Source organism: Melospiza melodia, chromosome 20 (genome assembly GCF_035770615.1).
Source record: "Melospiza melodia melodia isolate bMelMel2 chromosome 20, bMelMel2.pri, whole genome shotgun sequence".
Taxonomy (NCBI): Eukaryota; Metazoa; Chordata; class Aves; order Passeriformes; family Passerellidae; genus Melospiza; species Melospiza melodia.
The window spans coordinates 2,483,645-2,507,033 of NC_086213.1; the positions used below are offsets into that span (position 1 = coordinate 2,483,645).

Below are 23,389 nucleotides of genomic sequence, written 5' to 3' on the forward strand. Positions count from 1 at the left end.
GTACAGCTGTGTTGTGTCTCATACCAATCCCAGTATGGCGTGTTATGGCCCGTACTGGTCCCAGTACAGCTCATTATGGCTCACACTGGCCTCAACAGAGCTCATTATATCTCATGCAGAACCCCGTACAGCCCAGTTCTGTCTCATACTGGTCCCAGTCCGTTCTGTTGTGTCCTGTACTGGTCCCAGTACAGCCCTGTAAAGTCTCGTACTGGTCCCAGTCCATCCCGTTCTATCTCGTACTGGTCCCAGTCCATCCCGTTCTATCTCATACTGGTCCCAGTACAGCTCCATTATGTCTCATACTGGTCCCAGTACAGCTCCATTATGTCTCATACTGGTCCCAATACATCCTTGTTAAGTCTCATACTGGTCCCAGTCCATCCAATTATGTCTCATACTGGTTCCAATCCAGCCCATTATGTCTCGTACTGGTCCCAGTCCGTCCCGTTATGTCCTGTATGGTCCCAGTCCCTCCCGTTATGTCCTGTACTGGTCCCAGTCCCTCCCGTTATGTCTCGTACTGGTCCCAGCGCCTCCCGTTATGTCCTGTACTGGTCCCAGTCCCTCCCGTTATGTCCTGTACTGGTCCCAGCGCCTCCCGTTATGTCTCGTACTGGTTCCAGTCCCTCCCGTTATGTCTCGTACTGGTCCCAGTCCCTCCCGTTATGTCTCGTACTGGTCCCAGTCCCTCCCGTTATGTCTCGTACTGGTCCCAGCGCCTCCCGCCCCAGCGCTGCCCCACTGCCGGCGCACGGAGCCCCGCCCCTCACCGACACCCGCCGGCACTTGACGGACAGCTCTCCTCGTCCTCTCGACCAATCAGCTTCGGGGGCGGGCTTTCCTTCCCACAATCCCGGCGGTTGATTGGCCGACTCTCTGCTCCCGCCCAATGGCGGTGCAGGGAGGGGGCGTGGCCGAGGCGGGGCGTGGCCGCCGCCGTGTCCCGGCATGGCGGAGCGGCCGCGCCGCCGCTGAGGCGCCGCCATGGCCAAGAGCCGCGGGGGCGGCGGGCCCAGCTCGCCCGGCGGGCGCAGCCTGGCGGGCACCCGCGAGAGCCTCGCCGACCCTGGCGGCGATGAGCTTAGCTCGCTCGGCTCCGACTCCGAGATCAACGGCGGCGGCCCCGAGGAGCGGCGCGTCGATAAGTTCGGCTTCATCGTGGGCAGCCGCGGCGCCGAGGGGACGTGAGTGAGGCCGTGAGGGGGGACCATGAGGGGGGGCCGGGGCCGGGGCCGTGAGGGGCCGGGGGGACGCTGGGGCACCGAGGCGCAGAGGAGCCGCCCCAGGCCCGGCCCAGTCGGCTCCGGCCGCTCGGCCCCCGCAGGGCCGGGCCTGGGGCTGGGCCGGGCCGGCCGCGGCTCTCCCCGCCCCGGGGGGTTTGTCCCCGCCGCCCCCGGGCTGGGCGCGGGGCCGCCGGCACCGCTGGGACCGCTGTCAGGCATCGCTCGTGCCCGCGGCGGAGGCCGCAGCAGCCGGGATGTGAACAAGGGAGCCGGGCTGGACCTGCGGGTGTTCAGCCTGGAGGAGAGAAGGCTCCGAGCAGAGCTTAGAACCCGTTCTAGTGCCTAAAGGGGCGGCAAGGGAAGCTGGACTCCTGCCTTTGGGCAAGGACCTGGAGTGACAGGATAAGGAGGAATGGTTTCCTTCTGTCAGAAGGCAGGGTTAGATAGGATATCTGGGAGAAATCGTTCTGTTTGAGGGTGCTGGGGCCCTGGGACAGGGTGCCCAAGCAGCTGTGGCTGCCCCTGGATCCCTGGCAGTGCCCAAGGCCAGGCTGGATGGGACTTGGAGCAGCCTGGGACAGTGGAAGGTGTCCCTGCCCAGGGCAGGGATGGCATTGGATGAGCTTTAAGGTCCCTTCCACCCCAAACCATTCCATGATGCTGTGATGGCTGTGTGAAGAGCCCCAAAAGCTGTTCCAGCTGTCCCATCTGCCTCTGAAGAGGGCGAATGGCTGGGAAGTGGTGTCCACCCCATTTGGGATCGGGAGCTGCCAGCACACGAGGTCAGTGTCTGGTCAGCTCCAGGCAGTGATTCCCGTGGACTTTTGGCCTCTGTCAAGCCAAGGAGGCCAGGCCGTGGTGTCTTTGCAAGGAGCCCTTGTTGGCAGTGCTGGGCACCATGGTCACCCCGCTCTGCCGGAGGAAACCCTCGGAGGAAGTGAGGCTAACCCGAGGCGCTGGGCCCCAGGGCGGTGCTGACACCCAGGAATGTGCTGTTGCTGTCGAGCTGGTTCGGCAGCGTGTTTGGCGTTTGTCTTCCTGGCCCTGCTTTCACAGCACCGCCCAGAGAAAGTCGGGGTGGCAGTGGGAGCAGCGCGCGGCAGCCCGGGCACTGCCTGGAGCACACTCCCTGGGCTTTGCCCACCTGAGTGCTCCGGTGCCAGCCGTGCCTCCGTTTCCCTGTCTGTGAGGAGCAGTGTTCACCCCCCGTGGCCTGTGGGTGTTTCTGGGTGGGTCTGTGGGGTGAAAAGGTGCTGGAGGTTGGAATGTTGGCGCTGGGCAAGGTGCATCACTCCGGGTGATAAACCTTATCCCTCGGCGCTGCGGGAGTGGTGTGGCCTCTCCTTCCTGCGGTGCTGCACCCTGTCCTGAGCACACACCACATTTAGGGGACACTTGTCCTGGCTGTCATTCCTGTGGGTGTCCCTGTCCCTGCAGCAGCAGCTCTGCATGAAGGTCGTGGTGCTGGAGGCCAGTGGCTGCTCCCAGGGGTGCTGACAGTCACTGGGGACTGAGGCTCCTGCAGCACCCCACAGATGTGCTGGGGCCCAATCCTGCCCTGCTCCTTTATTGGTTCACTGTCTGTCCAGGCGGGGATGAAGGGGAATGTGTGCCCTCCTGCTGTGGCTGCCGGAGTTGGGTTTGCACAGGAAGGGCAGGCAGGGTATCCGAGCACCCATGGAGGGTGTGAGGGCACCGCGAAGGGCCGAGCTGTGGGGATGTCACCCGGCGTGGATGCAGAGCAGCGCATTCCCAGCACAGGGCATCCCGTCACTTCCCCGCCTGGAGTGCCCCCACCCTCCCGCCCGGGCCATATGAAACGCAGCCGGTCCTCGCTCCCTGCCCGCTGCCAAGCAGCCATGAGCTGGGAGCAGCTTCCAGTCTGTGCTGGCAGAGCTCCAGCCGGCCCGCAGCCAGCTCCTGCATCCAGCGTCCCGAGCTTCCCACGCCTCGCGGAGCCCCGGCTGGAGGCCAGCGCTGCCTCCATCCCCGTGCCGGGCTGGGGAGCTGCCGGCCATGCCTGGCCGTGCCGGGGAGGGTGGGGAGCCAAGCAAAGCAGATCCTTTGGGAGCGGGTTTGCTCTCGGAACAATCGCGCTCGCCCCGTCCGACCCGCTGCGGTGGGTGGGACTGGGCTGGAAGGGCTGGGCAGGGCGCGGGGCAGCGCTGCCAGCTGGATGCGGCCCTGGGCTCACCCTGCCGCAGCTTTCCGGCTCGGCATGTGCAGGGAGGGAGGGAGGGAGGGAGGAGGCCGGGCCTGCATGTCCTGTGGTGGGGCTGGCTGCTGGAGGATGCTCAGCACCAGGCCGCTGGCCTCGGGTCCTCAGGAAGGATCTGACTCTTCCTGAGATTGGCGTGGCCACAGGACAGTGTGGAGCAGAGCCTGGGAAGGCATTGAGTCTGCACTGATGGCTTGGAGGAGCGTCTGCTCTCCTTGGGCGTCCCTGCCTGGGCCTGCCTGTCACCCATCTCTGCACAGATGTGGTGCCACGGGGGGTTGGAGGCTGCAGTGCCGTCTTCAGCATCCCCCCAGCATCCCCCTGCCTCAGCAGGGTTAAGTCGGATTCCCTGGCTAGACGGAGCCGTTTCTGGAAAACACTCCCCTCCCTCCTCGGGGACCCTGCTCGGGCTCGGCGCCGGGCCTGGAGCAGCGCCAGGCGTTGGGAGCGCGGCGTGGCCGGGGCTGTGTGAGTGACACGGTGCTCATGGCCCCGGCCCTCTCCGTGTGCAGCTGGGCCTGCCACAGGGATCAGGTCTTGCTCATGCTTCACCTTCCTGCCGTGTCCCCGGGGATGCTGCAGCACGTGCTGCGTGCGGTGCAGGCCGCTCCCGAGAGCTTTGAGCTGCTCTGCTGCTGCAGCGACTTCACTCACGGGTGGCGAGCGCTTCCGGCAGCTGCGAGCGTGCCCTGAGCCCTGAGCCCTGAGGGCTGCAGCCACCTGGGCATGGGGGGCACCCAGGGTGCTCGGGAGGCCAGAGGGTCAGCGCCATGGGGAGGGCCAGGCACCCGCTGACCGGCCTCTTCCTCCCGGTCCCACAGGCTGGAGGAGGTGCCCTTGGAGGTGCTGCGGCAGCGGGAGTCCAAGTGGCTGGATATGCTCAACAACTGGGACAAGTGGATGGCCAAGAAACACAAGAAGGTAAGTGACAGCCATGTCACCTCTGAGAGGTGGCAGTGAGGGACAGCCAGGCACAGCAGTGTCCCTTTGGGGCAGCCTGGTGTCACTGGTTCCCTGCAGAGAGGCATCTGTGTGCCTTTGGGTGATGCTGTTGGCTTGAATGGGCTGTTCACTGCCCTTGGAAACTGGAACTTGGAGCCCACTTCTGCCTCCAGCTCTTCCCTGCCGGGCTGGAGCCTTCCTAGGCCTTCTTTGGCTGCCTGCAGGCAGCCATGGGAATTGTTTGCTCATGGAAACTTCTGTTCTGAGCATCTTGCAGACCAAAAAAAGCTCGGTGTAGGAAATGTTTGAGTCTGACGCGCGTGACATTGGTCTGCAAACGGGGGTCCCTGGGAGACTCCTGGTGTGCTGGCTCTGTGGCTTGGTTTGCTGGGCTCCCTGATCCCTGAGCCTGCAGATGAGGCAGGAATTGGGATGCAGCAAGTCCAGGGTTGCTGCTGTGTGTCTGCTGGGAGCAGTGAGGCTGCTGACATGGGACAGCAGTGCCAGAGAGTGGCCAAAGGGCCTTCTCCTCATCCTCCTCCCCATGCTGGCAGAGTCTCCTCAGTGTGCCAGAGTGCTGTCCCTGCTGGTGAATGACACTGGAATCCCTCATCTGTTTCTTGGCTGCTCTTAAGGGATTTGGGAGAGATTTCTGGGCCACAGCAGGTGGGTGCTTTGTTCCATGGGCAATTTCTGCCGCTCTCCAGCCGTGTGCCACAGAGTGCCCTCTGGGATGGGCAGAGGGCTCCAGCTGGCACAGCAGCTCCCTTGTGCTTGGGCCGAGCCTCTGGGAGTCTCCATGGGGCTGATGTGCTGTATGGTCTGTCCTGCAGCAAAAATCCATGCCTGGAGCTTTGGAGAGGCTGCTCTGGAATGCTGCTCTGTGCCTGTATCCCTGGGGCTGCTCAGGGAAGGCTGCCAGGCCTGGCCTTGGATGCTGTCAACTATCCTTGGTCTGGCAGGAGCCTGCTTGGTGCAGGTCCCTGCTGCTCTGGGGGAGCTCCCTGAGCCTGTGAAAAACCCCAGCACTTTTCTGGCTGCCTCACAGGGTTGGCAGGCAGCCCGTGGATCCCTGGGCCAGCTCCTGCCGGGCTTGCTCACACCTGCACTGCTCCAGCATCCCAAACGCTCCCTGCCTGGCCCTGATCCCAGCAGAGCCTGACCCCACATCCCTCCTGGAGCTGCACTGTGCCAGCACCGCGTGCTGGGAGCAGGGCAGACGTGTGGGTGGGCAGCTCCCACTGCTCTCCCAGCCCGGGCAGTGCTCCAGCTTCACCTTGCTTTCAGCCTCCCTCAGCCCAGACACACTCCAGATCACAGTGGGATCGTGGGGGTGATGGCAGCACCCCACGTGGGTCCAAGGGGATGAGCTGCTCAGCCCTGGCAGCACTGGCCCAGCCAGCTGGAGGGGCTGCCCAACCAAAACCCAGCGAGGCAGTTTCCTTCCTGGCAGCTCCGTCAGCAGGAAGGGGAGCTGGCTGGAAATGGGAGCTGTCAGCAGCCATGGAGCTGCCCACTGCAGCCCTGGGCATCGTCCGCTGTGTTTCCTGCCAGCACAAAGGGACCTGCCCGTGCAAACAACCACTGAGGGAGCAGCAAACCCCCTGGGGAGGTGATGGTGCTGTGCTTGGAAACAGCCACCTGCTCCTCAGCTGCTCCAGCAAGCAGGGAAACACAGCCCTGGGCAGGCAGGAGAGGATTTGGGAGCTGTTGGCCACTGCTCTCAGAGCTCTGGCACAGCTGGCATGTGCCACCCGAGCAGGGACATGAGGAGGGGAGGCTGTGCTGGGGTTTGCAGGGTGTTGTGGGGGGTGACTGGGCTTGTGGGGCCCACCTTGCTGCATACCCTGGCTGAGGACTGTGGGGAAAAGGACACATAAGGCTGTGGAGCTGCTGGAGAGAGTCCAGAGGAGGCACCAGAGATGCTCTGAGGGCTGGAGCCAGGCTGGGAGAGCTGGGGGTGCTCACCTGGAGAGGAGAAGGCTCCAGGGAGAGCTCAGAGCCCCTTGCAGGGCCTGAAGGGGCTCCAGGAGAGCTGGAGAGGGACTGGGGACAAGGGATGGAGGGACAGGACACAGGGAATGGCTCCCAGTGCCAGAGGGCAGGGCTGGATGGGATATTGGGAATTGGGAATTGTTCCCTGTGAGGGCGGGCAGGCCCTGGCACAGGGTGCCCAGCAGGCCCTGGCACAGGGTGCCCAGAGCAGCTGGGGCTGCCCCTGGCAGTATCCAAAGCTAGGCTGGACAGGGCTTGGAGTACCCTGGGATAGTGGAAGGTGACCCTGCCCATGGAATGAGATGGTCTTTAATGTCCCTGCCAACCCAAACCATTCCATCACTGTGTGATTTGGGGCTGCTGCTGTGATGAGGAGTTGCAGTGGGATTTTGGGGGCTCTGTTTTGGTCCCTGCTGGTGCAGGCAGCCCCAGGGCTAAGCTGGCTCAGCTCCCCACGCAGGGTAGGCACCGACTGCCTCGCCTGGACTTTGGTCCTGGCTGGTGCCCAGTGCCAGGGAAACCAGGGGCACAGGAAACTGTGGGCATGGAGCTGGCTCCAGGGGCCTCAGGATCTGGCCATGCACAGAGACAGAACCACACCTGCCCTTCTGCCCAGGATGAGCAGGTGGAAAGGCTGAGACACTTATCAGGGTGCACATCCCTGCTTTCCATGGCCCCACAGGGGTGTGGGGGACTGGACTGGGGGCTGGGGAACCTCCTCTGTGTCCTCAGTGCTTCCCATGTGGGGCAGACTCACTCTCCACCTTGACTCCAGAGTTTGCTTTTCCAGCTCCCAGCAGGATCTGCCTTTGAGGCAGTGCCAGGCTTGTTTGGAGCTGTTTGCAAGCCACAAAGCCTCTGCTGGGCCTCTGGCAGCTCCCCCGTGCTGCTGGGGCTTGACTGCCATTCCAGCTGGCATCCCTGCATCCCAGGGGCTCAGGGACACTGCTCCTTGTTTGGGATCAGCAGGGGACCAGCCTGTGGCCGTGGTGCTGGCCTGGCTGCCCCCTTGCCCCGGGACACTCTGTGTTTCCCCTGACGCTGTGTCTGTGTGTCTGTCCTGCAGATCCGCCTGCGCTGCCAGAAGGGGATCCCGCCCTCGCTGCGGGGCCGTGCCTGGCAGTACCTGTCTGGGAGCAAGGTCAAGCTGGAGCAGAACATGGGCAAGTTTGATGTGAGTCCTGCTGGGAACCCTCCTGCACCACCGGGGAGGGGGCACTGCTGGGGTGGCTCCCATCACCAGGGAGGGGGCACTGCTGGGGTGGCTCCTGCTGGGGCTTGGGTGTTTGTTGGCATCTCAGAAATCTTGTGGGGGGTGTCAAGGGTGTTGCTCACCCCAATCTTGCCCTCCCCAGGAACTGGACCTCCTCACAGGAGACCCGAAGTGGCTGGATGTGATCGAGCGGGATCTCCACCGGCAGTTCCCCTTCCATGAGATGTTCGTCTCACGTGGAGGCCATGGGTATGTGAGTCCAGCCCTCAGCAGCCATGGATGGGGTGGGCACTGTCTGTCCCAGCTCATGGAGCCACACTCATGTGCCCAGTGTCCTCCCTATACTCCCACAGTCACAGAGCGTCCACTGGCTGAAAACAGGATGGCTCAGGCCAGCTCTGACACCCAGTGGGGTGGGAATTGCCATGACAGGAGGGCAGAGGGAGTAGGTGGCAGCCTGTGCCCTCCATTTCACCAGGAAAATGCTGCTCCCAGCGTGTTGGGGAGCAGCTGTGCCCCTGTGTTGCTGCTGGGTCCCTGCCTGTCCATGGCTCACCCTGGGCAGGGTGGTTGTATCCATGGCTCGAGTCCCAGATCCAGGCAGGATCTGCGCTCTGCTGTGTCCTGCGGCCCTGGGCTTGTGTGGAAAAGGGATCCCAGCCAGGGACTGAGCCAGGCTCAGCCTGGCATGCACGGGGAAGGCTGCTGGGCCACGTGCATGCTGTGTGCCCAGCTGTGTGTGCCGTGTGTGCCCAGCTGTGTGTGCCATGTGTGCCGTGTGTGCCTGACTGTGCCATGTGCCCGGTGTGCCCAGCTGTGTGTGTGTGCCGTGTGCCCAGCTGTGTGTACCGTGTGCCCAGCTGTGTGTGCCCAGCTGTGTGTGCCCAGCTGTGCGTGCCGTGTGTGCCCCGCTGTGTGTGCCATGTGCCCAGCGGTGTGTGCCATGTGCCCAGCTGTGTGTGCCCAGCTGTGCGTGCCATGTGTGCCCAGCTGTGCGTGCCGTGTGTGCCCAGCTGTGTGTGCCATGTGCCCAGCTGTGCGTGCCCTGTGTGCCCAGCTGTGCGTGCCCAGTGTGCCCAGCTGTGTGTGCTGTGTGTGCCCAGCTGTGTGTGCCCAGCTGTGTGCCGTGTGTGCCCAGCTGTGCGCACCGCGTGCCCAGCTGTGTGTGCCCAGCTGTACGTGCCGTGTGTGCCCAGCTGTGTGTGCCCAGCTGTGTGTGCCGTGTGCCCAGCTGTGCACACCATGTGCCCAGCTGTGCATGCTGTGTGCCCAGCTGTGCGTGCCCAGTGTGCCCAGCTGTGCCCGGTGTCCCCGCAGGCAGCAGGACCTGTTCCGGGTGCTGAAGGCGTACACGCTGTACCGCCCAGAGGAGGGGTACTGCCAGGCCCAGGCGCCCATCGCCGCCGTCCTGCTCATGCACATGCCAGCTGAGGTACGGGCACGCGGCTCCGGGACAGAGCTGGCACCTCCCGGGGGGTGTGGGGCCCCTTGGGGGGTGCTGATGGGAGGGGTGCCCGGCTCAGGGCTACTCACAGTGCCCCAGGGGTGCTCTGCTGCTCCCCACCCTCTCCCCTGGTCCCTGGGAGCAGGCAGTGGGTCACAGGGATGTCCTCTGGCTGCTCACCTGCTGTCCCTTGGCTTGCAGCAAGCGTTCTGGTGCCTGGTGCAGATCTGTGAGAAGTACCTCCCTGGCTACTACAGCGAGAAACTGGTGAGTAAAGGGCTCATGGTGCTTTCAGCAGTGGCAGGGACCTGCAGGGTGCTGCGTGTGGGTTGGGGCAACCCCCAGGATCAATCTGGGTTGGGGATGGAGGGATCAGGAGCAGCCCTGGGGTGAAGGACTTTGGGGTGCTGCTGGGTCAGGGTTGGCCATGCCCTGGCCGTGTGTCCTGGGCTGAGCCCCCAGTGTGGGCAGCAGGGGAGGGAGAATTCTGTCCCTCTGCCCTGCTCAGGTGAGGCCCCACCTGCAGAGCTGGCCCAGCACAGGAGGGACCTGGAGCTGCTGGAGCAAGTCTAGAGGAATCCATGGAGCCCCTCTGCTCTGGAGCCAGGCTGGGAGAGCTGGGGGTGCTCACCTGGAGAGGAGAAGGCTCCAGGGAGAGCTCAGAGCCCCTTGCAGGGCCTGAAGGGGCTCCAGGAGAGCTGGCAGGGACTGGGGACAAGGGATGGAGGGACAGGACACAGGCAATGGCTCCCAGTGCCAGAGGGCAGGGATGGGTGGGATATTGGGAATTGGGAATTGTTCCCTGGCAGGGTGGGCAGGCCCTGGCACAGGGTGCCCAGAGCAGCTGGGGCTGCCCCTGGATCCCTGGCAGTGCCCAAGGCCAGGCTGGATGGCACTGGGAGCAGCCTGGGACAGTGGAAGGTACCACATGGCAATTGGATGGAATGTGATGAGTTTTAATGTCCCTTCCAAACCATTCCATGATTCTGAATCTCCAGGCCAAAAACTCTTCAGCTCCTCACCCTGGGGAAAGAAAGGGGTCTGTGGAGGGGCTGGGTATCCCCAGAGTGTCCCTGCTGTGCTGAGGCTCCCTGAAGCATTTCACATTCAGGGATGGGGGTCTCAGTGCAGCATCCATGGGACACAGCTCTGCTCAAATCAGGTGTAGAGGGTTGGCTGCCCCTGCTGGGGGGCACTGGGGGCTGATCCAGGGCTGGGGTACTCACTGGGATGCTGCTCCCTGTCCCTGCAGGAAGCCATCCAGCTGGACGGACAGATCCTCTTCTCCCTGCTGCACAAGGTCTCACCTGTGGCCTACAAGCACCTGAGCAAGCAGAAGATCGACCCCATCCTGTACATGACGGAGTGGTTCATGTGCGCCTTCTCCCGCACGCTGCCCTGGAGCTCCGTGCTGCGCGTCTGGGACATGTTCTTCTGTGAAGGTGGGAGCTCCCACCATCCTCATCCTCATCATCCTCCTCATGGGGTGGCTGCACTCCCCACGGCCATGGGACCTGTAGCAGGGCAGGTTTGGGGCAGCCACATGCCTGGGGTGGAGGTGGGCTGTGTTCCTGGGGGTTAGGAGGTGTGTACATCCCAAATTCTCCCTCTTGCATGTCCTGACTGTTAGTGGGACTAGATCTGCTGCCCCACAGCATTTGAGGGACATGGTGGCAGTGTCACCCTGTCCTGCCTGGTGCTCACTGCCTCACGTCTCCTCTTGCAGGAGTGAAGATCATCTTCCGGGTGGGCCTGGTGCTGCTCAAACACACCCTGGGCTCCTCGGACAAGCTCAAATCCTGCCAGGGCCAGTATGAGACCATGGAGAGGCTGAGGGCCCTCAGCCCCAAAATCATGCAGGAGGCCTTCCTGGTGCAGGAGGTGAGGTGCTGGGGGCGGTCTGGGGGGCCAGTGCTGCCAGACCGGGCTGTCCCTGGGTGGGTGGAGCATGGGCAGCAGCTCCCGAAAGGCTCGGTTAGCAGTGGCCTGTGCCCTGAGGGGGATCCCACACCCAGCCCCGGTGGCGCTGTCGCTGATGGCACAAGTGTCCCCGCAGGTCATCGAGCTGCCGGTGACGGAGCGTCAGATCGAGCGGGAGCACCTGATCCAGCTGAAGAAGTGGCGGGAGACGCACGGAGAGCTGCAGTGCAAATCCCCCCCGCGCCTGCACGGCGCCAAGGCCATCAGCGAGGCGGAGCCCGCGCCGCGCAAGGCGCTGGAGCCCGTGCCCTCCATCATCGTTTCCCCCGGGCCCGCCCCCGTGCCCAAGGCCCGCAAGAGCAAGGAGAAGAGCCGGGAAAAGGGCCCGGCCAGTCCTGCCAACGGCCCCGGGGCCGAGGGCAACGGGGCGCCCGGCACGACCCGGGAGCTGCTGCACCCCCAGGTCTCCCCCCACCACCAGTCCAAGGAGAGCCTGAGCTCCCGGGAGAGCGAGGACACGTACTTGTAGGGCCCGGCCCACCCCCGGGCAGCCGGGCTCAGCGGGGCTGCGCACGGACCCGGGCGCGACGACACCGAGGGGGACCCCTGGCACCCGGCGCTGGGGGCTCTGAGCTGGAGGGATGGGACAGGGGGGCTCTGCGGCCCCGTGAGAACAGCGTGGCCCTCTCGGGGCATCCGTGGAGCTTGGCCAGGTGTGGTGACCAAAGGGGACACCGTGGGTCTGCGCTGGGTGCCCACCCCGCAGGGTGCTGGCACCACGAGCGGTGGGAGCCCGGGCAGGGGGTGGCTGAGCCACCCGAGCTCCCTCCCCACACTGGGGGGCTGGGCTGCCCCTCGGGCCCCTCTCCCCGTCCCAGAGCCCCTCGACCCATCACCCCCCGGGTCCCCCCTGTGGCCCCCACCCTGCGCCAGCCGGGCAGCCCCAGCCCCGGCTCCCGAGCACTTAGGCCTGGCACAGGGCACTGGGGGTACACGAGGAGCCCTGGGACCCCTCGCCCCCTCTTATCTAGTGAGGATATATCAAGCTGTAGCCCTTTATGTAGTACCCAACTTACCTACTCACTGAGCCTATTTATTATTCCTCCGAGGCAGGACAGGGACCGAGGCAGGATGCGCTAGAGGCAGCAGGATTTGATGCCGAGTTTTGGGGCTAAAGCCCCCCCATCCCATCCCCTCCCACCCCCAAGTTGCCCACAGCTCAGGGGGAGTGTTTACCCTGCCAGGGCTCGCCCCACCACTGCTGCCCCCCGGGCCCAGCGCAGGTGAGACGGGGTGGGTGAGCAGCAGCCAGGTGCTCCCTGGTTGTGGGGTCCCCTCTGCCCCCCCTGCCCTCCCGAGGGTGGGTGGTGGCTTTGTAAAATAAAGCGGGAAAAGCAGTTTTGTACAAAGGGGTCAATAAAGCGAGTGTGTAAAGGCGCAGCCCTGGCTCCCACCTCTCTTGGCCTGGGATGGGGGTGGAGGGTGGCAGGAGGCAAGGGTGGTGTCACCTCACGCTTGCTGCACCAGTACCAGCTTCGGGGGACATCTGGACCCTTCCCACGGTTCTCTGTCCCTGTGGAACACCCTCCCCTGCATCCCATTTGCACTGGGCACTGACCCTGGCATGCACCCTTCCCTGGGTCCCATCTGCCCTGGCTGCCCTTGTCCTGGGGGGCAGGTGCTGGGCAGTGACCTGGGACTGGCCGCGCTGCTGTCACCGCTCTGTCACTGCTCTGTCACTGCAAAGGGTGGCCCAGCCCTGCTGTCTCACCCAGCCTTGGGGCTGCCCGTTTGAAGTGGAATGGGAGGAGACTGAGACCTGCCCCAGCTTGTGATAGTGGTGGCTGCCAGGCTCTGGTGCACTCCCATCCCAGCACCCAGGCCTTTCCCCCTCTCCCACTGTCACAGCTCCTGTGGCTGAACAGGGCCAGGGACCCCTAATTAATTCCATGACACCCCAGAACTCAGTTTCCCATCCAAAATGGTGCCCAGGCCATCTCTCTCCTTCTGGCAGGCAGGAATTATGCCCAAACCTTCATTCCTCCCTCCAGAACTCCCTTTTCCTGGGGGTGGCCCTGGTTTGGTGAATTCCCTCTCCAGGCCTGGTGTTGAGCATGTGGGACCCGGCTGGGTGCAGGGGTTGGGGGTGGAATGGGGCTCCCAGAGGGTCTCCTTGGGCACCCCCAGGGCTGCAGTTCGGGGGTACCCCGGGACTCGAGTTGGAACTGCTCCAGACACCCCGGGGGGCTGAATTTGGCTGGGTTTGGGCACCACGGAGTTCTGTACTGGGGCTGGTTCCGGGGCTCCGGTGCGGCTATCCCGGGGCTCCGAACCGGGGCTGCTCCCGGGGTGCCGGGCCCGGGTCGCGGCCTCTCGCGGTGCGGGGCGGTGCCGGGCCTGTCCCGGGGCGGTGCCGGGCCTGTCCCGGGGCGGTGCCGGGTCGGGTCCCGGGGCGATGCGGGGCGGTCCAGGCCCAGGCAGGCGGTCACAGGGCGGTCCCAGCGAGATGCGCAGCGTTCCCGGATCGGTCCCCGGGCCGTCACGGGGCGTGGACGAACGGCGGCGGGGCGGTCCCAGGGCGGTTCCGGGGCGATGCGAGGCGGTCCCGGGGCAATGCGGGGCGGGCCCGGGCCGGTCCCGGGGCGATGCGGGGCGGTTCCGGGGCGGGCCCGTGTCCGCCCTTATAGCGGCGGCGGCGGCGGCTCCCGGGGCGGCGCGGCCGCCATGGACCTGCACATCCTGGAGCACCGGGTGCGGGTGCTGAGCCTGGCCCGCCGCGGGCTCTGGCTCTACACCCACCCGCTGCTCAAGCTGCTCTTCCTGCCCCAGCGCTGCCGGTACCGGCCTTTCTCCCCCCACCCTCCTCCTCCTCCTCCTCCTCTTCTTCCCCCCCCGACTCCCGGCCCCGGGAGACGCTGGCGGTTTTGAGGTCTGCAGCACCGATTTTTTCTGCTTCAGATGCAAGTTCTTCAGCCTGACGGAGACCCCCGAGGACTACACGGTCATGCTGGACGAGGAGGGCTTCAAAGGTACCGAGCAGGGCGGGCTGGCACCGCGGGCACCACTGTGCGCGTCCCCAGCCCGGCTCCGCGCCTGGGCCCAGGGAGCGAGTCCCGGCTTGTGCTTGGCTCCCTCGGAGCGTGCCCGTCCCGTCCCCTCGGCGCCTGCGCCGGGGATGTGCCGGCTTGCCCGGCCGAGGCTCTCCGGCGTGGCTGCCCTCGCGCCGGCAGCCCCTCCCGGGCTGAGGTGCCCCCGGCTCGTGGCACCGGGCAGAGCTGCCCCTGGAGCCCGGGCGCTCCCGGCAGGGCGCGGGCACCTCCCGGGATGCCCGCGGGCAGCGCTCCAGGCTCTGGCAGCGCTCCTGTCATCATTCCCGCGTCCGATTTCATCCGTCCCTCCTCCCTGCGAGGGCCAGCTGGAGCTTTGGCAGAGGAGGGCAAAGCACAGGCCCAGCCAGGCTGGCAGGGTGAGCCCTGTCCGGCAGCAGGGTCAGCTTTTGGGGTGTCCTGGGGCGGTTTGATCCCTTCCAAGCCATTCCCTCTCCCAGGGAGGTGCCATTGGTGAGCCGGCGTGTGCCGTGCATCACCTTCGCCGCCAGCCCTGCCCCGGTACCGGCCCGACGGGCCGAGCCGGAGGGTCCGGATCCCGGCCCGCCTCCCCACGCCCAAACCTTCCTGCCTTGGCCGCAGGAGCTGGGCACAGCCGAGCCTTGGCCGTGACCCAGGGAACGAGGGGCAGCGCTCCGGCCAGGGGCACTCACGGCCGGCTCCCAGGCTCGGCTCCTTGTGCTGTGGAGCGGGACCGTGTCCCGGGCTCTCCCCGCTCCCAGAGCCAGAGCTGTTCCCCACGTATTGTTTTATTTTGGGGCCTGCACACGAATATTCCTCAATCCCGAGGGGAGGGCGGGAAGTGCTGAACAATGGCCCCGCAGTGCCCTGTGAACCCCCCTTGGCCGGGGGCTGCGGTGTCCCCCGCTGCCAGGCTGGAAGGGGACCCCCAGCAGAGGAGAGCTGCTCCCCCCATTCCCTTGGGATCAGGATAAAGCCCTGGGGTGGGTGACACAGGGACAGCGAGGTCCCCTTGCATTCAGCCTCGCCCAGAGTGGTGTTGAAAAGCAATTAAACGCTGAGCTCTGGGACAGGTCCCCATGTCCCCGAGTCCCTGTCCCGCCCCCCTGTTCCCAGCGCTGGGCGCTGGGCCGGAGCCGAGGCTGTTCTGGCGCTTCCTGCACAGGAACAGGCGCTGGGAACACCCGCCGGGCCTGGATCCGGCCCCGCTCCGCCCTGCCCGGCCGGCTTTGGGAGCGGGGTGCGGAGCCTGTCCCCTCAGGGGTCCCCTCAGTGCGTGCCGGACCCTCCCGTGTGACATCCCCCCCACCACTGGTGTGATGAGTCTGGGGTCTCAGCCGGGCTTGGGCACCGGGTGCCCACGGAAGGGCTGCGGGCTTGGGTGACCTCCCATGGGAGCTGCTCCCACCTTTCCTGCGTGGGAGGGATGGATGGGGGCCCTGGCCCGTCCCGTGCTGGGAGGGGGAGCCCAGAGAGGAGGGGACAGCCTGGATGAATCCTGGGGTGCCCCAGCAGTGCCAGCCCCTCTCCTGGGCAGGAGGGTGGGAGGCAGGAACAGCTGGCCTATGCCCACCCTGCCAACACCCGCAGATTTCTGGGAAGCAGCTGTGCCCCTCTGCCAGCCTGGGCTCTCTCCACCATGTGCTGGGAACCCCAGGGCAGTGGGGTGACCCTCCCCTTGTCCCCTCCAATGCCCCGTGTGCATCCCTGAACATCCCTGGTGATGGGCACAGGGCTTGGGGGCTCTTTGGGGGTAGAGGATGAACTGGGCAGCCCCACGGCCCTGGTGGTGCTGGTTTTGGGGTGCAATGCCAACATCCCCCTGCACCCAGCCTGGGGTGCTGGCACAGGGAGGAGAGACACATCTTGGGGTTTGGGGGGGCTTAGCCTTGGCCCCCTGGTCCCTATGGCCAAATCCCAGGGTGGGGCAGCTGAGCCCTGTCTGGCTCATTCCACCTGTGGATCTGCACCCCAAACCAGCGTCCCCACACCTGGGGCTGATCCAAACCAGTGTCCCACACCTGGGGCTGATCCAAACCAGTGTCCCACACCTGGGGCTCATCCAAACCAGCGTCCCCACACCTGGGGCTGATCCAAACCAGCGTCCCACACCTGGGGCTGATCCAAACCAGCGTCCCCACACCTGGGGCTGATCCAAACCAGTGTCCCCCACCTGGGGCTGATCCAAACCAGTGTCCCACACCTGGGGCTGATCCAAACCAGTGTCCCCCACCTGGGGCTGATCCAAACCAGTGTCCCACACCTGGGGCTGATCCAAACCAGCGTCCCCACACCTGGGGCTGATCCTGCCTGGGGCATCAGCCAGGGGACAGTGTGGCACGCAGTGCCCGAGCTGGCCCTGGGGACAGTGTGGCACACAGTGCCTGAGCTAGCCCTGGGGACAGTGTGGCACGCAATCCTGGCCCTGGGGACAGTGTGGCACACAGTGTCTGAGCTAGCCCTGGGGACAGTGTGGCACGCAGTGCCCGAGCTGGCCCTGGCTCTGTGGCTGTGCCCAGCCCTGCAGAGCCACCTGCCTCAGTGTCCCTTGTGCCCCGCAGAGCTGCCACCCTCCGAGTTCATGCAGGTGGCAGATTCCACGTGGCTGGTGCTCAGCGTGGTGTCCAACGGGCGGGAGCCCCCCGGCTGCCAGGCCACCGGTGTCACCAAGATCGCGCGCTCGGTCATCGCGCCGCTGGCCGAGCACCACGTCTCGGTGCTGATGCTCTCCACGTACCAGACCGACTTCATCCTGGTGAGTGGCACAGGGCACGGGGACACCTGGCTGGCTGTCCCAGGGCCCCTCTGTGCCCCGAGGAGGGTGGCAGTGCTGATCCTGCCCCGGGGCAGGTGCGGGAGCGGGACCTGCCCGTGGTGATCCACACGCTGGCCGGGGAGTTCGACATCTACAAGGAGGAGGGTGGCGAGTGTGTCCCTGTCACCTGTGATGACGTCAGCAACGGCTTCCTCAAGCCCAAGCCACGTGAGTGACACTGGGCTCTGTGTCCCCTGGGGCCACCCAGGTGCTCCAGCACAGCCCGTGGTACCCATTTCCTTGAGGGGCCTCCAGAGCCACCCTGTCCCAGGGCCACCCAGTCCCCAGTGAGATGATCCATCTCCCACCAGTAGAACCCACATCTTTTGGGGACCTCCAAGGCCACCCTGTCCCAGAGCCACCCAGTCCCTGCCAAGATGCTGCTCCCATGGGTGGTTCCCACATCCTGGGGGACCCCCATGGTCACCCTGTCCCCTGCCAAGGTGCTCCTGCTCCCACCAGTGGTACCTGCATGTCTGAGGGACCCCACTGGAGATGCTCCAGTTCCCACTGGAGATGCCCATTTTGGGGCCACCCAGTCCCCACCGAGATGCTGCAGCTCCCAGCCGTGGTACCCACATCCTTTGGGACTTGGGGCTGCGGGCGCGGTGGCCACGGGGTGGCACTGCGGGACTGTCCCCGAGCTGTCCCCAGGCCTGACGCGCCGCCGTTCCCCTGCCAGCCGCCAGCCCCACGCTGCACCCGGTGCAGAGCCCCCAGACGCGCTTCTGTGTCCTCACGGTGGCCCCCGACACGCTGCCCGCCATCGCCACCATGCTCATCGACGTCCTCTTCTACTCCCACAGGTGAGTCCCGGGGATGGGGACGTGGGGGCGGCCTCTGGCCTGGTGCCACCTGAACTGCGGTGACACTGGTGCCTGCCATTGGTCCCAGCGGGTCTTCAGACTCTGGGTGTGTTTTCCAAACTGGTTTTGTCACCCACAGTGAGGGGTGGGAACCCCGAGGTGACACGAGGGACAAAGCCACCATTGTACCAAAGCCCATTTGGAGACTAAAGCAGGAGGGGGTGGGTTTGGGAAAGGCAGTGGGAGTGGTGCTGGTGGGAGGAAATGCTCCTGGTGGGGTTCTGCAGTGTCCCCTGGGATGGGGTCCCTGCTGGTGGCATGCTCCTTCTCCAGAGTGATCCTGCCCTTTTGAGAGTGCCCCAAAACCTATTGTCACCTGTGAGCTGCAGAGCCTGTGGGGACACCTGCTCCTGTCCCCTCTCCCCCACCCTGCAGCACCCAGCACGATGCTCAGACACCCAGAGGCACCACCAAACCCTTCTGCTCCCCATTTTGGGGGTGTGACCCCTCTCAGTGTCCCCTTGTCCCTCGCAGCCCCCCGTGGGATGCAGCCCCCGGCAGCCAGGACCTGGACTCCATCACCTTCTTCTCCTTCTCCCTCATCGAGGGCTACATCTCCATCGTGATGGATGCCGACACCCAGAAGCGGTAGGTGCCACCCCGGGGCCGTCTGTCCCTCTGTCCCTGGCTCTGGGGGCTCGGGGAGGGGGTGACACTTGCCTTTGTCCCCTCAGCTTCCCCAGTGACCTGCTGCTGACCAGCTCCACGGGCGAGCTGTGGCGCATGGTGCGCATCGGGGGGCAGCCCCTCGGCTTCGGTGAGTGTGCCCGTGCTGGCCGCGTCCCCTCCTGTGCCACTGCCAGCCAGGGCGTGCCGTGGGGCGCTGCTGTCCCCGCATGTCCCCGTGGCAGTGACCCGAGGCCCCTTTGTCCCCAGACGAGTGTGGCATCGTGGCGCAGATCGCGGAGCCGCTGGCGGCCGCCGACATCTCGGCCTATTACATCAGCACCTTCAACTTCGATCATGCCCTGGTGAGCCCTGCCCCTCCCCGGGCACCCCTGCCAGCCCTGGGGTGTCCCCTGAGGCTGACACCCCCTCTGTGCCCCGCAGGTCCCCGAGGAGGGCATTGCTGAGGTGATCCAGCTGCTGCAGCAGCGGCAGGAGAGCGGCAGATAGCGCCTGGCTGTCCCCAGGCTGGCTGTCCCAGCGTGGTGTCCCCGGGCTGGCTGTCCCCAGGCTGGCTGTCCCAGCGTGGTGTCCCCGGGCTGGCTGTCCCCAGCCTGGCTGTCCCCAGGCTGGCTGTCCCAGCGTGGTGTCCCCGGGCTGGCTGTCCCAGCGTGGTGTCCCCCTGCTCCCCACCCCTGTCATTAATTGCTCACTTTAATGATCCCCCAGCACAGAGCCGGGCTCAGCGTCGCTCCCTCTGTGCTGGGGCTGTGGTGGCTTTGGGGACGTGGTGGCCTTGTGGCAGTGGGCACAAGGAGAGGGGCAGTCCCTGGTGCCATCCTCTCCCTCTGGCCTGGCCTGGGTGGGGTGGGTGGCCCAGGTGGAGGGGACACAGGGGGGACATGCCAAAGAGCAGTGCTGTGCCACCGTGGTGCTATAGGGGACAGCCTGGGGCTGATGGCACGTGTCCCCTTGGGAAGGGAGCGCTGGCCACGATGCTCAGGGACAGCCCTGGAGCAGCCCCATGGAGGGGAGAGCACTCCTGGAGCTGGGATTACCCCTGGCACCCCAAAATTCCCCAAGGGGGCAGTGGGGGGCTCTGGTTCAATGCCAGCCCTGGCTGTCACCTGTTATGGAGGGGTGACAGTGACTCCCAGCCCCTCACAAGTTGTATTTTCACATAGTTTTTGATAAGTCAATAAAATTCTTATTATTTTTATTTCTGTGTAGCCCAGGGAGGTTGCTCAGAGCTGGTCTCTGTGTTGGTGGCAGGGGCTGGGATGGGGCAGGGGGACAGAGTCTGGCTGGGACACGGCCACTTTCTCTGCTCTGTAGTTTGGGTGAAAAAATGGCTTAAAGCGGCAGCCCCCAGCAAATCACTGACCCTGGGGAAACCCAGACCCACATTTATGCCCTCCCCCTGCCCCCCACCAGGCCAGACTGGGGGGAAACCGAGGCAGGAGCTTGACCCCAGGCCTGGGGGTGTCCCTGTCACACTGCCACCGTGTCCCCACATCCTCTTCCCTTGCTGGCAGCTTGGCATCCTGTGCCAAAGCGGGGTGCCCGGGGTGGGGGCTGCAGCCAGGGGTGCCCCCAGAGGGACCTGGCCCTCAGCCAGACCCAGCACGAGCTTGGTGGGACCTCTGCTCCCACCCTGTCCCCAAACCAGGGACGAGCTGGCGGGACCTCTGCTCCCACCCTGTCCCCAAGGCCATCCCCTGCTCTCCCTCATTCCGGGCAGGGCTGTGCCCCTCTCCTGGCACGTCGTGCCCACGTCAGCCCCGGGCTCTTGCAGCCTCCAGCTTCCTGCCAGCTCCACGGGCTCTCTCCTTCCTGTCTCGCTCCCTGCTCCGAGTCATGGGACGCCGCTGACGCTCCCGCGATGAAGAAACTGCTGCTGGCCCTGCGGTCACCGCAGCTATTTCTGTCCCCTGCCATTGCACAGCCCTGGCCACAGCGGGGTGGCCACGCCGTGGGGTCCTGCTGGCCCAGCCCAGGGGGTGACAGGGCCATATGGGGGGGACAGGGCCAGCTGTGGGCAGGGGAGAGCTCTCCCTGATCACCCTCATGGCAGGGCATGGATGGATGGATGGATGGATGGATGGATGGATGGATGATCATATGGACAGACAGGTTAATGCATAGCTGAACAGGTGGAGGAATTCTTGGATGGATGGATGGATGAATGGATGGATGAATGGACGGACGGACACACAAGTGGACAGCCTGTCGCGGCAGCCTGAGGGATGGACAAACTGCTGTGGAACAAGCAAGTTCTTCTCCTGGTTCCTCCACCCTTTCAGGACTGTCCCGGGCACCCCCCGGCCCCACGGAACCGCTGCGGGCAGGAGGAAGAGGAGGAGCCGTCACAGGCGGTGGGTGGAGGAAGCAGAGCGTGCAGGTCTTTGCGGCTGGGCAGGGAAATTCTGGGAAAACAAAATACTTCTAAAAGTGAGTGAGCGCTGCATCCTTCTTCCTGGAAGGAGCTGTTAACTTCTGCCTCGTGTCCCTGCCCCGCCACCGAACCCTCCGAATGCGTAAATTCGGCCAGGGTCACCAAAATCCACGGGATTGCGACACCTCGGCCCGCTGAGCGGAGCCCTTCACCTCCAAGGAACGGGAAAAGCCCTGCGGGTGCGGGCTCCGCCTGCCAGCAAGGGGGACAGAGGGGACAGAGGGGACTGTCCTGGCGCTGCGGGCTGTGCCGAGGCCGTGGCAGCCCCCGGGCTCTCCCAGGACAGCATTGCCCAAGGGGCAGCGCTGCCTTGGGCAATACCCGGCACCCTCGGCGTTGCCCTGGGTGCTGCCGGGCGCAGGGGCTCCGCCTGGGGTCCCCGCTTGGTTCAGCGCCCAAATTTGTCACCCAGAGGTGAGGGTGGCTGTGAGCAGGGAAGGAGCATCCCCCGGAGCATCGGGCAGTGCTGGGATGCCGTGCGCTCCCCACACCTGCACCTCGCTCCTTGCCGGGGTGGGTTTTTGCCTCCCACAGCCGGATTTGGGATGCGAGCCCCCCGTGGTGGCGCATGGGTGACATCCCTGTCCCCGCTGCCAGCCGGCCTCTTTTGCATTGGGGTTTCGGGGCAGCCGGCGCCGGTTTCAGTTCAGCCTGTCGGGTGCTGAGGGTGACACCGGCGTCACCCAAAGGGTTTCTGTCCCAAGAACCGGGAGCGGGGGTCCCGCCGGACCCGGGTGCACCGCGGCCTCCCCGCACGGTCCCGGACTCCCTCGAGGAACTGACTCGAAGAACATCCCCATCCACCCTTCCCGCCGGCCGCTCTCCCCCTTCTCTTCGCGGCAGAGCTTCCTTTTCATCCTCGGGGGCGGGGGTTACTCGGGTGCGCCTTTAAAGCGCGCTTCCCCCTCGCCGAGCGCTCAAGGAAGTGCCTGTGCCAGCCCGGGCGGACACCCTGCCCGGCCATGCGGTGCGACGGGCGGCCCTGGGCACTGCTGGCAGGTACGTGTGTGCCCGGTGTGCCCCCGGGTGTGCCCGGTGTGCCCGTGGGCCCCAGCCCCGTGTCCCCTCTCGCGGGGCCCCTTGGCTGCCGGGGCAGGTGGCACCGAGGCTGTGCCACGGCGCTGTCGCCTCCCTCGGGCGCCGGCGGGGACGGGGACATTGCCCGCTGTGGCACACGGGGAGCGCTGGGAGGGAGGGGATGCTGGGAGGGGACAGCTTGGGGACGGATGGCGGAAGGTCAGGGGTCAGCTTGCCCAGAGGGACAGAGGCTGTCTGAGCCCAGTGCCACATCCACCGTCCCGCGGGTGACAGAGGGACTGGGACAGCGGGACTGGATCCAGGAGTGTCGCTGCTGTCCCCTCCTTGGCGGGGGCCCGCGCTGCAGGGGGAGCTGCTGGAGCGGCTGCTGTGGTTGTTCTGCACCTTCCTCATCCTCCTCCGGACGGATGGATGGACGGATGGATGGATGGATGGATGGATGGATGGATGGATGGATGGATGAACCCAGCAGGTTTTTGGTGCAGGGTCTGTGGTGCAGGCAGCATTCCTGGCACGGGGCTGGTGACCCTGTGAGGGAGGGCTCTGTCCCTGCACCCAGCGATGCCCCAATGGCCTCTGACTCCCTCCTCTTCGTCCCCAGCTGTCACCAAGGGGCTCCTCATCCTCTGGGCGGTGCCGGGCCAGGGGGGCAGGTCCCCGCTGGCCCCCACCGTGGCGCAGACGCAGGCGCTGGTGCGGCTCATGGCCGAGGACGCGCAGGAACTCTTCACCTTCTACGTGAGTCCCCCTCCCCAGGGCGAGGGGTCGCGCCTGTCCCCCCACAGGGCAGCCGGGGGCGGTCCCCGTGCCGCTTGCACATCCCTGATCCTCAATCTCTGGGCAGGAGAAGGAGCAGCACCTGGACATGCACGGCATGTGCCGCACCGACACCCGCCCCCCGTGGCTGCAGAGGGCGGGCTCGGGGCCCTGGGGGCTGCGGCGGCTGCGGCGGCCGATGGTGCACATGGAGCGGGCGCTGCAGGACATCATCCGCCACCAGCGCGACCTCCACCCCCCCGAGGCCGAGATCCTTCGCCGCTTGAACGGGACCCACCGGAAGGTGCGAGCGCTCCTCAGCAACCTGGCGGGGCTGTTCCCGGCCCCCAGCCCCCGGCCCGGCCGCCGGCCCCTCCCCAGCCCCGCGGCATCCCTCGGCATCTTCCGACAGAAGCTGCAGGGCTGCCGGACCCTCTGGAGCTACGCCCGCTTCATGGCCGAGCGCAGCGCGGAGCTGAGCGCCGGGAGCCGCCGGAGCCGCCGGGACCAGGGCGCGGGGAGAGCGGCCCGGGGCTCGGGGCGGCCCGCACGGCCCTAGGGCAGCCCCGCGGGCACCTCCCGTGTGCAGCTCCATCACCTCCGTCACCTCCGTCACCTCCGTCACCTCCGTCACCTCCATCCGTGTGAGGCGATCCCAGCCCCGCTCCCAGCGTGGAGAGGCGTCCGACGGCCGGGATGCCCCGCGGAGCCGCTCCCGCTCACCGCAGCGAGGGCTCGGACGGACGCACCGACAGCATCTCCGGCTCCCGCGGGGACCCTGCTGTCCCCGAGCCGCCGCTGGGCTGCAGGACAGCCCCGGCTGGCTC

At 65.8% G+C, this 23,389-nt stretch overlaps 2 protein-coding genes across 2 annotated transcripts; both read left to right on the top strand.

The window, feature by feature from the left end:
* Nucleotides 1-987: 987 nt before the first annotated feature.
* On the top strand, nucleotides 988-12,398 carry TBC1D10A (TBC1 domain family member 10A). Its single transcript, XM_063173475.1, has 9 exons — nucleotides 988-1,187; nucleotides 4,266-4,365; nucleotides 7,448-7,555; nucleotides 7,737-7,843; nucleotides 8,912-9,026; nucleotides 9,240-9,305; nucleotides 10,291-10,480; nucleotides 10,765-10,919; nucleotides 11,095-12,398. The coding sequence occupies exons 1-9, from the start codon at nucleotides 988-990 to the stop codon at nucleotides 11,485-11,487; spliced, it is 1,434 nt and encodes a 477-aa protein (XP_063029545.1). The 3' UTR covers nucleotides 11,488-12,398.
* A 1,264-nt stretch (nucleotides 12,399-13,662) lies between these two features.
* On the top strand, nucleotides 13,663-18,917 carry CASTOR1 (cytosolic arginine sensor for mTORC1 subunit 1). The gene is made up of 9 exons (XM_063172801.1): nucleotides 13,663-13,795; nucleotides 13,917-13,987; nucleotides 16,588-16,781; nucleotides 16,877-17,009; nucleotides 17,524-17,647; nucleotides 18,182-18,295; nucleotides 18,382-18,464; nucleotides 18,584-18,678; nucleotides 18,758-18,917. Exons 1-9 carry the CDS (start codon nucleotides 13,683-13,685, stop codon nucleotides 18,821-18,823), a joined length of 993 nt encoding a protein of 330 aa, XP_063028871.1. The 5' UTR covers nucleotides 13,663-13,682; the 3' UTR covers nucleotides 18,824-18,917.
* The last annotated feature ends 4,472 nt before the right edge of the window (nucleotides 18,918-23,389 follow it).

Excerpts from the sequence above, each read along its gene's own strand:
- TBC1D10A (XM_063173475.1), top strand. The coding sequence starts at position 988 with ATGGCCAAGAGCCGCGGGGGCGGCGGGCCCAGCTCGCCCGGCGGGCGC. Across the intron at positions 9,306-10,290 it reads GCTACTACAGCGAGAAACTG|GAAGCCATCCAGCTGGACGG; the intron begins GTGAGTAAAGGG and ends CTGTCCCTGCAG. Across the intron at positions 10,920-11,094 it reads AGGCCTTCCTGGTGCAGGAG|GTCATCGAGCTGCCGGTGAC; the intron begins GTGAGGTGCTGG and ends GTGTCCCCGCAG.
- CASTOR1 (XM_063172801.1), top strand. The coding sequence starts at position 13,683 with ATGGACCTGCACATCCTGGAGCACCGGGTGCGGGTGCTGAGCCTGGCC. Across the intron at positions 17,648-18,181 it reads GTCCTCTTCTACTCCCACAG|CCCCCCGTGGGATGCAGCCC; the intron begins GTGAGTCCCGGG and ends TGTCCCTCGCAG. Across the intron at positions 18,679-18,757 it reads TCAACTTCGATCATGCCCTG|GTCCCCGAGGAGGGCATTGC; the intron begins GTGAGCCCTGCC and ends TGTGCCCCGCAG.